Source organism: Strix uralensis, chromosome 3, assembly GCF_047716275.1.
Source record: "Strix uralensis isolate ZFMK-TIS-50842 chromosome 3, bStrUra1, whole genome shotgun sequence".
Classification (NCBI taxonomy): Eukaryota; Metazoa; Chordata; class Aves; order Strigiformes; family Strigidae; genus Strix; species Strix uralensis.
This window is the reverse complement of record NC_133974.1, coordinates 2,502,733-2,518,567: the sequence shown is the minus strand read 5'-3', so window position 1 is coordinate 2,518,567 and position 15,835 is coordinate 2,502,733. Positions and strand designations below refer to the sequence as shown.

The window sequence follows — 15,835 nt, the reverse complement described above, 5'->3', positions numbered from 1 at the left end:
TCTACTTAACCTTAACGGACCCAACGTGAGCTCAGCTTTGGGTTGCTGCTGGTGTCCGGCCCTGCAGGGGTGTTTTCCTGCATTTCCAGATGGGAAAAAAAAAAACCCAAAGCCACCAGTAATTTCCCTCTTCCTGCCTGTCTCAGCGTGGCTGGGGCTTAAGCGGCTGCGGGTCCTCTCCCCAGGTTCTTGCAGGAGCTGGTGGCTTTTCTTGACAGGCAGAACGGAAACACGGGGAGCAATTGCAGTGAAATTGCTTTTTATTGAGGAATGTGTCAGCTGAAAGGGAAAATTGAGAAATTGAGGGCACTTTTTAATGTAGAGGAGTCTAAAGCACTCCCCCCCCCGCCCCGCGCCCGCCCTGCATCCTCCCTCCTGGTAGAAGGGAATGAATTATCAAGGGCTTTATTCCCTCCTCCTCGCCCCAGTGCCTCTTCCCCCATCCCAAGGTACAATCTCTCAGATAAGGGGGGAAAAAAAAAAAAAGAAAACCAAACAGGAGCCGTGGTGCTGTGGCTCGTCTCACAGGTTGGTCACATCAGTTACAGCTCTAAAAATGATTTGCTTCAACAGGAGATTTTTATCTGCTGTGTAAGGGCTGGAAAAGCCCCATGAGTGAATCTGCTACAGTTGATCCAGTGCCCAAGATGCTGCTGAGCTCACCAGGGAGCCGGACCCCCAAAACAAACAGCATCCCCCCAAAACAGTGTCCCCCCACTGCCACGAGGTCAGTGCCTTTGAGCAAGGTTGTCTGTGCTCTCATCTATCAGCGAGGGCAATATTCTGGGGAGAGACCGCAGGTATTTGGGAGGCAGCTCCTGAGTACACACCCACCACTTCCCTTCTGGGATGAAAATAATTTGGGGTTTCCCTGAAGCCTATCCTGGGAATAAATCCAAGCACAAATAATCCTGGTAGGGCAAAGCCTTTACCCGGAGGCAATACGGAAAATAAAGGACACGTTTCCCAGGGGAACAGCAGCAAGGGCAGGTGATACAGAGGTGACCAAAAAACCACGGAGGAAGCGACTGCTCAGGAGGGAAGGTGAAAAAAAAAAAAACCAGAAAGGAAATCCAGCAACGTGCAGGAAATCGTGTGGGATTTCCAGCCCAGCGTGGAAGGGGAGCCCTTGGCCCAGAGAGCTCGGTTCCTCCCCGCAGGTTTGAAGCTGGTGGAAATCTGGTTAGAAATCACCGAGGTCCAGCTGGTTTTTCCACCTCATCCTCCTGCACAGGAGAGAGGCCAGGAGCATCCCCCACACACCATAGGAATTGGCACCCGGATTTCCTTGTCAGGATCCCAGGGTGGGGATGGGAAAATTCGCCATCCCCCTGCCAGCTCAGCTCCCATTTTCTTTGCCTAAAATACCCAGAAAACTCCCATGGTGGCTTTCAGCGTCCCCAAGCCCCTCTGCAGGGCTGAGGCTCCCGGGCCACATCCTGCCAGCGGAGCCGGGCTCAGGGGCAGGTGTGTTTTAGGCAGCTGATTTCAACTAGTAATGCAGAAATCGAAGGGTTTGCAGCCTCCTGCGGCTCCACTGTCCTGGCTGCGCGTCCCTGATGCCACCAGCAGCTCCGTGTCACCAGGGCAGCTGCGATGTGACATCCCCTGACATTACACCAGGCTCCAAACACCACTGGGGCCAGACCGGGGGCTCTCTGGGCCCAGCCACGAGCTCACGGATGGTTACAACTGGTTTTAGCACCAGACACTGTTGTTCCTAAGGGGTTTCCACTGTTCCACAACTCACCTGCCCCGCGCTCTTGCTCCCTCGGGAAATGCAAATCTGGGGAGATGCTCGTTTTTGGGGCAACCAAGAAATGGATGCAAGCCAACCCCTCTCCCAGCCCCCAGCAAAGCAGGAACAGAGACTCTCTCAAGTTAAACTCTCCATTTATTGGATCCTTTTACAAAAAAACTCAACATTGTGCTCGTGTTGAAGGAGTGTTTCTTTTCTCTCGGTTTTTGTGGGTTTGTATTTTTTTTTTTTTTTAAACCTGGTGCTCACAGAGCAGTTAGCACAACCACGGCGCAGGGGAGGGCAGGGGCTGTGCGACATGAAGGGGGGATGGGGCGGTGTCGGGGGGGTCCGTGTCACCGCGGACGATGCTATTTACAGCGAACGTGAAAAAGGCCTCGCGCCGCACCCGGCACCAACCCCCTGGTCCTGGGTGAAGCGGCAGAAACATCGGGAAGGGGAAGAGGCCTTTCCCTTGGGAAAGGTGCAGCCGCTGAGAGACCTTCCCCGTCTCCTCGGGGCTGGGGAGCCCGTGGGCGCCAGGCTGCTCTGTGCTGGAGCTGGGACGAATTGTACAACCTAACCTGAGCTTCGGAGTTACCCTGGGACCCCCGGGAAATCCCAGGAGAGAGACTGGGGAGCGGAGGAGGAGGTTGGGGAGGGGGGCACGGGCTGGACCGCGCTCTAGAAATGTGCCTCTCCTCCCTGATGGTGGAGGGAAGGGTAAGGACAGCTCAGATCCTGGGATGTCTCAGGAGCAGAAAGGCGGGGTGTGAATCATGAGGCTGTGCTCCGGAGGGGTTTTGGTGGCAATTTGGGAAGATTTGGGTAAGAGCCACAGCGGCAGAGGACCGGGACGGACAGCACCAGCCCTGCTCTCGCTGGTATTTAGTTTCCTTACGGGCCCCGACCCTCCCAACGCTGCTGCTGCCCAGCACGTCCCCCCCCAGCAGCTGTCATCAGCGACTCGCAGCACCCGTTCACCCCCAAATCCTCCCCTTTTGGGGGGGTCTCAGCAAGAAGAAACCACCCCACGACGCACGCAGCGATTCCCATCACACAGCCTCTCCCCGCTCAACCACAACGCTTCCAGCCCGACCCTTGGCTCCTGCAGCACCAGGGATCCTCCAAAAAAAAAAAAACCAAAATACCACCACCAAAAAAACCCCCCAAAAACCCAACACTTTGGGCAAAAGCAGAGCATGGTAAGAGCCTGGGAAGAACAATCTGGATTTCCACCACTGACCTTTCTACTGGCCTTGAACAGAAACGCACCAACGCAAAGGGAGAAACCCCCAACCTTGGGCTTGCTGCCAGCTCCGACCGCAGCCACGCAACGAGGCTCAGCAAACCCCGAGCCCCTCCGATGCGGAATGCTTCACGTCACCTCCCCATTTTCCAGGCTCCCTGTGTGTCAGTCTCTCACCAGAATAATAAAATTTCCCTTAAGATTTTTTGAAAATAAGTTGCTGAGAAGTGTAACTCTATTTATATAAAGTGCAATCCACGCCTGCCTCGGTCCTTGCTCCTGCTTGACTCCTGCCGAGCTGCCTCCACCAGGGACCTGTGCTGTGCGGGAGCGACCTCATCGTCGCTAACGAGCCACCTATTAATGAGGGGAGAGAGGGGAGAATTAAAGCCAGCGGCAGAGGGGTGTCAGGCCCCTCGGGGATGCTGAAGCTGGTGCAGCCACTGCCAAGTGCCACCTTTCCACCCTGCCCCAGGGCAGAAAAATCCTTCCAGGTGTTTCGGGACCTTGTAGGAATCTCCAATTGCATTTTTAAGGAGACTGTGAGCCCTCACGTGCTCCATTTTGAGCACCTGATGTTAAGACAAAAAGAGCAGAAAGGAGAAAAAACATACGGAGAGGAAAAGATACCTTGAGCCGTATTTCACTGCGGTCTGTAGCGCTGGTGAAGGCACGAGCTGTCGGCTCTGCTGGGGATGGGCTGCCCCTTCCTCTCATTGAGGAACAAGCGTCAGTGACACCCCTCCCCGCCCCGCTGTGGGGCTGACGTGAAAAACTGGCTGAAACGCGGCTGGAGAGGCCACTTAACACCCCAAAACGCGGCGCAGGCTGAGGGAGAGGAGTGCGGACGGGGCTGACTTTAGGAGCGAGCCCAGGAGCTGCTGCCAGCCCATCCCTGCTTTTCTTTTGGGACACACACACCAGACACAACCAGGTGGTAACACCCCGCCGAGCTGCAACCTGCCACCGTGGAAGTCGGGCCAGGAAAACCAGGGATGCTGAGGTGAATCGCACAAGTTTTACCTTCCCATCTACCCAGTGAGAGCTTTTCCAGGCTGCCCTGCAACACCTGGGACGCACTGAGGGAGAATATCACACTCCAGAGAGGGCAACCCGTGTCCTTCCCTCTCGTTACAGGCCGGGAGCAAAGCAGAAGAGAGCAGCAAGTCGAGCAGAGGTCGGACTTAACGGCATTTTGCTTCGGTGGGAGAGAAACTGGCTCTGAAAACGGCCCCGTGAGCGCGATGCCAGCGGCGTCTCCCGGCAAGGAAAACTCTTGGTGGGATTAACCTTCAAACGTAGCTCCAAGCCAGGGCATGAGTGTGGCTGGGCTGGGGTTAAGGCAGCGATGCTGAGGCCCACGGGCAAACCCGACCTGGGCATGTCTGGCTCAGGGCTGGGGGACGAGGCAGAACTGGGCTGGGCTGGCGCTCGGCCTCGGCTCTGCTTGGCTGCGCATAGATTGAGGGTTAGTGTCCTCTCCTACTCTGCAAAACATGAAGTGACCTCAAGAGAAGGCTCCGATAACCCGAATCCCCGTCACACTGGCACTGAAAACTGAACTACTGCCTGGCAGGGACCAGGCACCACGAAGAACCGACTCTCAGATTGTGTTGACGCTGGGATGCTTTCGGGGAAGAGGTTTGTTTTATCAGCAAAGGCTCACATAGCTGATCTTGGCGTGCTACTGGAGCAGATCTCCAGGGCCAGTGAAGGGCAGGAACCAGAGTCCCAAAGCACTTGTGAAAAGGCCAGACCAGACTTGGAGACTCCCCACAGCTGCCTTCAGTGCTGCAGCAGCTGTAGAAAACCGCAGGCCAAGGCAGCCCACTCGAACGCGCGAGCCTGGGGCACTGCCAGCCCCTGCTGTGCTGCAGATGGAGCCTTCCCAAGCCCAAATCACGCTCCCTGCCTTCCGAGGTTTAGCAGCGCCTGCGTGTGCCATGCAGAGTGGGAAAGGACACCAAGAACGAGACTGCAGCGACCAAACTCCCCCAGGGCTGCGGCACGGGACCAGTGTGGTGCTGGGAGCCAGGGAAGGAACCCTGGGGGCCAAGCTCTTCCCTGCTCGCCCCTCTCTGAGGGCAGGGCTCAGGGTGGTGAGCAGAGCAGAGCAAAGAGCTCGTCGCCAGCCGACACCTGGAAGTCCTCAGTAGTAGCCACAGGGCAAGGACGAGCCAGGACGTGGTGTGCAGGAGGGGAGGGGAAAGGCTGCCCCGTGGGAGAAAGGATTGGGACAACGGCGGAGAGTGGAGCTGCCTTGATGCTGGGAATAACCTCTGTGCAGTCAAACACCTCCAACCTGGCCTTGCTACGGTCCCCTTCGAGTGGGCTGACAGGTCCAGAGGGGAAAAGGGGGTGGGTAGGGGGGAAAAAAAAAAGGAAAAAAAAAAAAGCCTCACGCGGCAAATCTAAAACACTTTCATTTTAAATAACAATAATTATAATTAAAAAGAATGGTTGCCCTTGGCTAGCGAAGGGGCAGAGCCACTAGCCAGCGTGCCATTCCTCAGTGTACGATCCTAGGGAGTGTCTTTACAGAAGACGTGAGATCCTGATCGCTGTCGCTCGGTCAAGTCGCTGTGGGGAGAGCGGGAAGGGAGGGGGGAAACATGCCCGTCCAAAGCCAGGACATTCCTTTTGCTCTGCAGGAGGGAGGCTGGAGTCAATAACAGAAGGCGTTTTGCACTCACAGCTCCGTGGGGAAAGCCACCCCCTGTTCTCACCCGCCTCCGGCCCAAGTTCAGAGAGCCGAGGGCGCCCGGCTGCCTCCCGTTTCTAGATGAACTTGAAGCATTTTGTCTTGTCGTGGGGCAGGCGAGTCTTGAAGAGGACAGAGTCCACGCGGAACTGGGTGTACAGGAGGGGCATGTACCCATACACCTTGACGAAGAAGTTGATGCACTTGTGTCGCTCGTGGAAGTGAGAGTCGTCGTGCGAAAGAGCCTGGGGGCACCCGGGGCAGCGGAAGGTCCAACGGGAGGTCACCTGCAATGAGAGGGACAAAGATGGTCACCGCCACGCTGCTGGAACGCCCCGGCCGGGGGGAACACCCTGCCCAAGGTGCTGCACGGGGGGACGGGGCTGGATGTGCCCCATGACGTGCCACAGAGCGGGCATGAGCTGGGCCGCGCTCTCCTCGGCTGCTGGGTGTCCCTTGGAGGGTGTCCAGGCAAGGAAGGACAGAAGGACGTGGTCCACAGCAGCTCTGTCAGAGCAGAGAAAAGGGGACATGATGATCTACCAGTGCTGAGTTACTTTTTTCTGGTTTAACATTTGGGAAGCTGTTTCAAGAAAAAAAAAAAAAAAAAGTCCTTGAGAAAGGAACTCCTTTCCTTTCACTGGCTACAGATAGAATCACAGAACCGCAGAGTGGTTTGTGTTTAAGGAAGCTTTAAAGTTCACCCAGTCCATCCCCCTGCCCCGGGCAGGGACACCTTCCACTAGCCCAGGTTGCCCAAAGCCCCGTCCAACCTGGCCTTGAACCCTTCCAGGGAGGGGGCAGCCACAGCTTCTCTGGGCAACCTGTGCCAGGGCCTCACCACCCTCACAGGGAAGAATTTCTTCCTTAGATCTAATTTAAAACTCCCCTCTGTCAGTTTAAAGCCGTTACCCCTCATTCTATACCTACACCCCCCGATCAAGAGTCCCACCCCACCTTTCCTGTAGCCCCTTTCAGTCCTGGAAGGCCGCTCTAAGGTCTCCCCGGAGCCTTCTCTTCTCCAGCTGAACACCCCCAACTCTCTCAGCCTGTCCTCACAGGGGGGTGCTCCAGCCCCCCGAGCATCTTCGTGGCCTCCTCTGGCCCCGCTCGAGCAGGACCATGTCCTCCTTATGTTGAGGGCCCCAGAGCTGGACCCAGCACTGCAGGGGGTTCTCACCAGAGCGGAGCAGAGGGGGAGAATTGCCCCCCTCGCCCTGCTGCCCACAGATGCTACAGAAGAATTAGCAATTTGGGGTGCCTCTTGTTTTACACACAGAGTAAGATCTTTGGAGGGGTATCCAGTTTTCAGGAGGAGTTGAGGGGCCACCCGCTAATTAAAGGGCCTCCTTATCTGTCTTGAATGGGACATCCCATTGCAGTGCCCTTTGCTTTTGGAATGATTCTCCTCTCAGCTGCACCAAACTCTACAACCTCCACTTTGTAGTAGCTCCAGATGGGAAGACCACCACACAGAAAAACCCACCCATCATATTTATGGCCAAGACCCAGCTCCAAGGCAGCTGGCCTGCGACGGTGAGACATATGCAGGGCTGTAAAGAGCCGTTTGCCAGCAGTGATAAAGAGAAGAATGATCTGCATCTAAAATGCACGCTCAAAACTGTGACATTCATTTGTTATCACAGGGCAGGGAAACCTCAGCTGGGCTGCAGCGTTTGGACCATCAGCCCTCCGCACGCAGATGAGCCTAAATGTCTCTGGAAAGCTACACAAGATCAGCAAGGAAATCCTTCCTACTTGTACTGTACATTATGGAAAGAAGGAAATTTGTCTTTTTGGGATCAGCTGCTCAGAAGGGCCTTTGCTGAGCCAGAAAACAGAATCCCAGAATCATCTCGGTTGGAAAAGCCCTTGAAGCTCCTCCAGTCCAACCATGAACCTCACACTGACTGTTCTCAACTCCACCAGATCCCTCAGCGCTGGGTCAACCCGACTCTGGTCTGAGCTGCAGCATATGTCAAACCCCAATTCATCCACTCACCATGGCCAGGATTTGGCTGCTTCTAAGGGCTGCAGTGAGTTTTCACACCTTTTTGACCAGGCACTGTATCTTGAGGCCAGGCAGGGGACATGCAGCCTCCTAACACACTGCCTGCCTTTCACAGACATCGACCAAACTGCTATTTCTCCAAAAACACAAAGCCCAGTACAAGCTTCTGCCCGGTGCTTTACCTTTATGGGAGGTTTTCTCGTCAGGTGAGAGACCAGGAAGTTCATGGCGATGTCCTCGCAGTTGATGTACTCATCCACCATGTCGCGGATGGCTTGCGGCATCACGTAGGAGTACAGGTAGGCGTAGTACTGGAAAGGATAAAAAGGTGCAACGTCGCTCAAAGTGGCCCCAAGCAGAGAGCTCAAGGATGCCAGTGGAGAGACTCCCCATGACGGAGTTAATCCTGCACCCAGGAGATCTGCTGTAGACAGAGCAGCAGCAAATCTACCCCACAGCCAACCACCCTGACCGAGTCCCAGGGCTCCTGTAACTTCAGAAATTGAGAAATGATGGTTTCAACTCCCTTTGACCTTGCTGTCTTTGCTGCTGCAGCATCCGCACGGCAGCAGGAGCTGGTGGATAACCTTCCCACTGTGACAGGACAGCTCAGGACAGTCCCCCTGGGGCCCATCCTTGTCTCTCAGTCTCTTTGCCCGCTGTGGCCTCTCCCATACAGAGAGAGACAGAGCCACTTTCTGCTCTGCTCCCTCCCAATATAAACCACCCACCTCCCACCCACACCTCCCAGCCAGCCCGTGCCACCACGCAGCTCCAGAAACCCCCAAATTACTCCCCGCAACACTTTTGAGTCTGTAAGATCAAAGATGCCACAGTAAAGACGTGGGGCAGGCAATCCCGTGGCTCTCCTCGCCCTCACTGAAACACGCCCAGCCCCGCGCTCCATCCACCTGCTTCAGTGCCATGGTGCTTCTCACAGGGCACAAACATACCCCATTCCTTGGGGAGATCGCTTGCCGGGACACAGACCAGCTGCTGGCTGTGTTTCAGTTTGCAGAAAGGGAGGGAAAAGGAGTGGTGAGCTCCAAAATGTGTTCTTTAAAAAAAAAAACCAAAAACACAAACCACCACAAATACGACCCTACAAACATAGAGACTCTGGTTACTCTGAGAAGGAAGGGGAAGTTCAGGGCTTTGTGGCCATGACAGCTCACCTTATGGAAGAAGGCAGCACCAGTGAGCACCATCGAGAGCTCACAAGAGTAGTTGGAGTTGTAGAGCCAGGACTGATGGGGGATGTCCCATGCGTGGTAGCGCCCCGGGAAGCCAACGATGCGATCCCTTGCCTCTCTCCAGACGCTGCAAACACAAAGCTTTTCAGTGAGACACAAACTCTGGGAGCCCGGCCAGAGATGAGCATGGGTCTGGCTGGGAACTGCTACGCACAGGAGCGTGTCCCCAACACCAATGGCCCGGTTGCCGGTGGGGGTTGCAAGGGATGGAGATCACAGAATCCCAGAATCATCTCGGTTGGAAAAGCCCTTGAAGATCCTCCAGTCCAACCATGAACCTCACACTGACTGTTCCCAACTCCACCAGATCCCTCAGCGCTGGGTCAACCCGACTCTTCAACCCCTCCAGGGATGGGGACTCCCCCCCTGCCCTGGGCAGCCCATTCCAACGCCCAACAACCCCTTCTGCAAAGAAATACTTCCTAAGAGCCAGTCTGACCTTGCCCTGGCGCAGCTTGAGGCCATTCCCTCTTGGCCTGGCGCTGGTTCTTTGGCTCAAGAGACTCATCCCCCCTCTCTGCACCCTCCTTTCAGGCAGTTGTAGAGGGCCATGAGGTCTCCCCTCAGCCGCTCCCCATCAGACCTGTGCTCCAGACCCTGCACCAGCTCCGTTGCCCTTCTCGGGACACGCTCGAGTCATTCAATGGCCTTTTTGTAGTGAGGGGCCCAAAACTGAACCCACTCATCGAGGGGCGGCCTCACCAGTGCCGAGTCCAGGGGTAAGATCCCTTCCCTGTCCCTGCTGGCCACGCTATCGCTGATACAAGCCAGGATGCCATTGGCCTTCTTGGCCACCTGGGCACACTGCTGGCTACTGTTCAGCCGGCTGGCAATCACACACCCCCCGCACCGTCCCCGCTCCCTCTCTGACTGGCAGCTCTCCAGCCACTCCTCCCCAAGCCTGTAGCGCTGCTGGGGGTTGTTGTGGCCCAAGTGCAGCACCCGGCATTTGGCCTTAGTGAAACTCCTCCAGTTGGCCTCAGCTCATCGCTCCAGCCTGTCTAGATCTCTATGTAGAGCCTCCCTACCCTCCTGGCCTCTTCTCCCAAATCCCTTGGACTCCTCATCTCCCAGAAGCTTTTTCCTCCTCAAAAGAGTCAAGAAAACATCAAGCTCCCTTTAGGAAAGCTGCTGAGATGCTGAAGACCCCGGTGTCTCCAGACGGAAGATCTGGAGTGCCGAACTGCTAGTTTCCCATCCCAAACCAGCATCCAGCAGCTTCCTGGGCTCTCTCCTTACGGGAAAAACCACGAGGGCCATGAGTGCATCCTTCGCCCTAACACACACTCGCAGTTGAGCCGTAGGGAATTAAATCCTGAGGTTTGTGTGTGAGAGCGTGGCCTTGCTTAATATTCTGCTCTCATATGAGGCTCACTCTCCTTGAGAGAAATCCCACAGGATAGCTGCAATACTGGCTGGAATAATTAAGAAAAAAAGTCAGTGCCTATTGCTTAACCTGGGAAAGAGCCCAGCTGCCACTGGCAGGGGTGCCAGCTTCCTTCGATCATCCGATCCCATCTCCCCAACGGTCAGTGTCCAAGCTGCATCTCCAAACCCAGTCACTCCTGACTACAAGAAACACGTCCCAGGCGGGAGCTGTTGGACACAGAAGGGTTTTCCCTTCTTCACAGGCACAAACTAGGGCAGAAAGTGGCCTTTTGGGGGGGTTTTTTGTGTTGTTTTTTTTTTTTCCCCCCACAACCCCCAATCCCACAGAGAGCTACAGGAGTGATGGCTGCAAGGTAAACACAGGCTGATGAAGAGACCCGAGTTTCCAAGAGCCCTGAGCTTTCATTACACTTACTGACACAGCCAGGAGCAAAGAAGTTTTTATTGTTATACCCTCTACTCAAATTCATGAAACTCTGATATAACCTGGTAATGAAAAACAAGTAATTAACACTGCCAGCAGCTTCCCAGGCAGCATCCTCCCAGCAAGCTCTTGTTTGCTGTGGTTTCTGTCAATCCAGTGTGATTGTTTTGAAAAGCCAGAGTCTTAACGACTCATTCCCTTTCACTTCTCCCACATCTCGCTTTCCTACAAACGTGACACTTTTTCCTTTCCAGGTCAGCCACAAAAATATGGATTTCTCCAGAGAATCATTTTGGGAATGCTCCTCAGAGAGGTTTGCTTGGGGGCACCTACCTCCCAGCTCGCTCCTGACGAGCAAACACAGCAAGAAGAGGCTTTTGGCCCCAAGAATTACAGCCCAAAGCAAAATTTCAGCAAAACATAGTTGTTATAAGCAGAGGTTCACTCAATCACCGAGACACCATCTCTTCCCTGGCTGAATGTGTTAACCCAGGGAGGCTTTGTAGGAACAAGGTGTTTGTAAGCAGGATATGAGTGAGAATAATACATGGCACTTATAATTTTCATTTGATGCTCTCCAGGGCTAATCAGTAAAGCCTCAGCCAGGCGCTGTGGATGAGTGAAGGAAAACGGAGACCAAAGAGGGGGAGAAAACAGCCAAGTTCAGATAAACAGCCTGAAACAGGGCATGGAAGGGAAGCCAGGACTCCTGACGCCTACTCCCCTGCTTTAATCACTTTAACACCTCATTTCTCATCTCTCTGAGAAAGCTTGTTGGGTTTCCAGGCATTTTGTGCCTTTTAATCTTCCTCCCAAACACGAGCCAACACGTTTTGGTGACAGTGGAGAGCTGGTCCTCGTCTCCCGCCCCCCAGCCAGCTGCCGGGTGCTCTCGGATTAGCAATCGCAGCCGCTGCTCCTGGCCCAGTGGGCTGACAAGCTGCAGCCAAATGAGCACCAGCGCTTTCTGCTCGTGCCACCCTCACTGCCCAGCTCCTCTCTGGCAGCCGAGGTTTAGCTGTATGAGCTGCAGGAGCAGCCTGCAAAAGCCTCCCAGGACAGGAGCCCATGTAACTGCTTTCTCCCTTGGCCCCTTAATCAGGAAGCTTTTTGCCAGGGCAAAGTCAAGGAAAAAACATAGATGGGAATGAGAGCAACCAGTACCAGCCTCTTCTGTGTAACATCTGCCTTTTCCACGCTCTGTGGAAAAAAAAATGCTAAAAGAGCTGTCACATCCCAGTGTCACATGGAGCAAAGAGGACAGCAGCTCACCGTGAGCTCACGAGCATCACGTCCTGCAGTGGCTGCGAATGTCCTGGCCTTGCCAATGGCACATGAAGGATGGAACACAACAGCCTCTTGGATTTGTTTTGCAGTTCCTGTCCACCCCAGGAAGCCACGCACCCCCAAAACCATTAAGGGAACATTATCAGCACAGCAAAAGCCGAAGATTTGAGGTTAGGAAGTGTGAGAATCAGGGTTGCCTGGACAACCTGAAATCAGCCCACCCCCTTGTGCTCATTAAACAGTTCATTACCACCTTATTACTTCAAGAAATTGAGTTAGAAAGCCATGGGAAGGGATGTGCTAGTCCTAATTCTGACCCTGGCTTTAGCTACGAGGCCATGCTGCTCCCGAGCCGACCTGAGATGCGGAAAAACATCAGTTTGGGTCCAAAGGCTGCACGTGCGGAGGCTACTCACCGGAACCCAAACATGATCTCGTCGTGGCGAAGGTGAGCGTCGTCATCAATGGACAGGATGGCCTCCGTCTCGATCTCATCCCACGGCAGGAACCGGTTGTTCAGGCTGTTCTTCTCTGTGCGGACGACCTAAGAGAGGAAGAAATGATGGTTATAGTGGCTGTACACGCCCAGTGACTGAGGGGCTGGAGCTGTGCACTCCAGCTGCAGCAGTCCAGCATTTTGGTGCTGCTTCATGGCCCTTGTGATGGGGAAAGGCTTTCTAAGCAAAACGCTCCAGCTTCCAGCCCTTCTTCCTCCCCAGCTCACAGGACTGCCAAAAGCCGAGCCCAAGCTGCAGGTACGAGCTGTGATGGCTGTGCTCGAGGTCTCCTTTCACAGGCAGGAGGGTGGCTCTGCAATAACGAAGCGTCAGCCATAAGTGGAAACACAGGAGCCACGGTCGATCCCTCCTACAGTTGCTGAGGAAGTTTCCCTTGCAACATTTCTCCAGCGCTGATCTGAACCGAGTTGTTTCTGCACCTATCCATGCTTTCTGCCTTGGTCACAACTCATCTGCGACGCCTTCCTCTCTCAAAACTCTTCCAGCCCCACCACTGTGCAATTTCCCTTATGCCCAGCCAGACACGTGTAAGATCAGACTGAATTTTTCCCTTTTCTTGACTGTACCTTCCACACTGGACCCTTTCTCACTCTTACACTTTTTGCCTGCCCTGGCTGATCTATAGTTGCTCAGTTCATCGAGGCTTCCCATCCCATTCAATCCCTCCAGTGACTTCTCTGGCTCTCCTCTGAACAATCTCTCTTGATTTAAAAATAAAGTCTAGCCTGGTGAAAAGAATAAGACATCACAGCAATAAAACTCCATTAAATAAGATTACATTTGATCACACAAAAAAAGCCCATACTGAACCCATTAACGGTGGAAAATATTTGTATCGGGGATCTGCATGACAGCTGGTACGATTAAACTCCCATGTAAAGCCAGAGTTAGTGCTTTCATCTGTCAATAGCTGTTGGGGGGCGGGGGGGGAATGGAACATTCGACAAGAATGCATTAAAATATTTCACTGAAGATCCATCAAAAGCACAAACAATTTACTGCGGGGAGGTGAACAAATTATGCAGCTCTAAGCCACGGTGGAGCAGGGCCAGAACCGAGCCGGCAGCACTCCCACCCTGGGAGGGCTGCAATGCAATTAGTGCCCGTAGGAGAAGGCAAAAGCAGAGACAGACAATGCCGGCACAGGAATTTCTCCCCCCTCTCCTCCCAAGGTGGAGAGGCATGACAAAAATCATCACAGTGTCTGTATTTACTTTCAGAGTTAGCGTGAGCCAGCAGATGCTCCCAGGATATCTTCTCTATCTGGGAACTGCTGTTAAACACAGGTTGCAGGAATCACGATGGGAATGGGTGATGAGGAGGGAAGCGGGAGAGGAGGCAACTCCACATGCCAATTTGGGGGAGGGAGCTGGTGAGACAGGAATCAAAAAACCAGGAGGTTTGGAATGGCACAGCCCTAAGGCGCTGGGCCAGGAGGCCAAGGAAGACCTGGACACAAGGAGGCCAGCGCAGGCTTTGAGAAAACCACCTCCACAGAAGCATCACCAATCCCAACACACTGTGGGGCATCCTCTGGATGTATCAACCAGGAAAGGAGAGGAGCCAAGAGTGGTCCCCCAATTGTCAATAAGGAGAATTTAAAACTCCTCCTACATCGCCACAGCTGTATCTGTACCTGGCTTTAGCAAACCCAAGTGCTCTTGCAGCTGGCACCAGGAGGAGCAGGCCTAGATGGGGCAGCTGGGCCCGGGTCAGAGTTGCTTTTTGGACTGGAAGAGCACTTTGGCAAACTGATACGATGACAAAACCAAGCACATGGCACAGGGCAGCAAAGCAGACCTTGGTGGGGGCCACTGAACGCCTCCAGTGAGGCATTTCACCTTTTTAATTAAGAGCCATTAGCCCCCATTTCCAACCCTTTTCTAATTAATCACCCAGCACATCGTTGCACCTAGAGGATCTGATGTTATTACGTGAGTGGTTAAACACCTTAGGAAATTTTCTGCCTCCCACACCTGGCCAGCTCCTTTCCCAGTCACGCATGGGCAACACACCCTGCACACCAGCCCTCAGCTGCTTCACAAAGGCTTCAGGATCAGCAGCGATTGCAAAAAACATCCACGAGCAGCCTTCTTGGTTTCTGACACAGGCATGGGTCCCTCCAGTAAATTCCAGCCTGGACCAGTTGGGAACTGGTCGTCACTCTCTCTAGCTCAACAACAATGTAAGATGGATTTCTGAAAGCAGCACCGTGAAGTCTTGCGACCACCATTTTTTTTCCCTTCCGTTGTAGATCCCACTTTCTAGGAAGTTTGCAAACTTGTTAAAACCAGCACTGATGCATAATTTAGCCTTCTGCTAAAGAGCACGTGCCACGCTTCATCTCTGCTGTTATGATGGTATTTCCTCAGAAAGCCTGATCTCAGGCAGGTCTGTGGGTGTCCTACTCATGAGGATTAGCACAAGTTGGACTGAGTCCATAGGAAGTTGATATGCTTTCCAGGCAAGGTCTTACCTTGCCAGCTGAAGATGGATGGACGGATAAAGGACAAAAGAAGAGCGAGCACCACCAGGCTGAGCAGCAGAAAAAGCCCTCTCTGCCTCACTGTTGGCCTGAGAAGTGGGTACCGCTTTGAATTTATCAGACTCCTACTCGCCCTGGGTCTTCATCTCAGCTTCTCAGGAATGATTTGGGTACTGCATCTGCAAATGTCAACTCATTTCTGCTCCCCAAAGCTGAGAACGGCAGCACAGAGGTTTTGCCCACAGCACTGTCCTGCATTTATGGTTGAGACACTTTTAAAGCTTTTCTGCTGCCAGAGTGAGCCCCCGCGGCAACTGTACGTTTTTGTGTCACCCATTTCCAGAGGGACTGTGCAAAAGAGTAAAAGAGAATCCAGGGCCAGATCTGAGCTTTGGCCGCTACTCAAAATCAAGAGAGAGGTAAAGATGCAATGTTTAGCTTGGAGGTCCAACAACCCAACAAAGTCTGGGCTGTTTTTCACCTGAGCTTTAGAGTGAGATCCACCTTCTTGCCTTGTGAAGATCTGGACAGGACGCAAAACTTGGCAGAAGTTCTGCAACGGGCATGTTTCAGGTTACTCCATCAAGTCTGAAGCTTTGCAGGTCTGGAAGTGTCAGTGTTCAGCTTTTGCCTTTCACCAAGAATAGGTGTACTCCTGCCTTTCATCTGGGAGCATTTAATCACCCTGTAAATCGATAGATCCCAAGGAAAAACCCGGCAAACTTTATTGACTTGTTTTCTCATAACTTGCTGAACAATAACATGATGCAACTACTGTGA

General features: G+C 53.6%; 1 protein-coding gene across 4 annotated transcripts in view; it reads right to left on the bottom strand.

Annotated features, from left to right (window-relative positions):
• Positions 1–1,876: 1,876 nt before the first annotated feature.
• EXTL3 (exostosin like glycosyltransferase 3) overlaps positions 1,877–15,835 on the bottom strand; it is a 134,591-nt gene continuing 120,632 nt past the window's right edge. For 3 of the 4 annotated variants that reach the window (XM_074861321.1, XM_074861322.1, XM_074861323.1), the window contains 4 exons: positions 12,469–12,596; positions 8,875–9,019; positions 7,882–8,010; positions 1,877–5,975 (listed from right to left, as the gene is read on the bottom strand). In XM_074861321.1, the coding sequence (XP_074717422.1) occupies positions 5,766–5,975; positions 7,882–8,010; positions 8,875–9,019; positions 12,469–12,596 (612 nt within the window). In that variant the 3' untranslated portion in view covers positions 1,877–5,765. Of the gene's footprint in view, positions 5,976–7,881; positions 8,011–8,874; positions 9,020–12,464; positions 12,597–15,835 lie in introns of those variants that run through there. The other variant, XM_074861324.1, reaches the window with a different exon arrangement.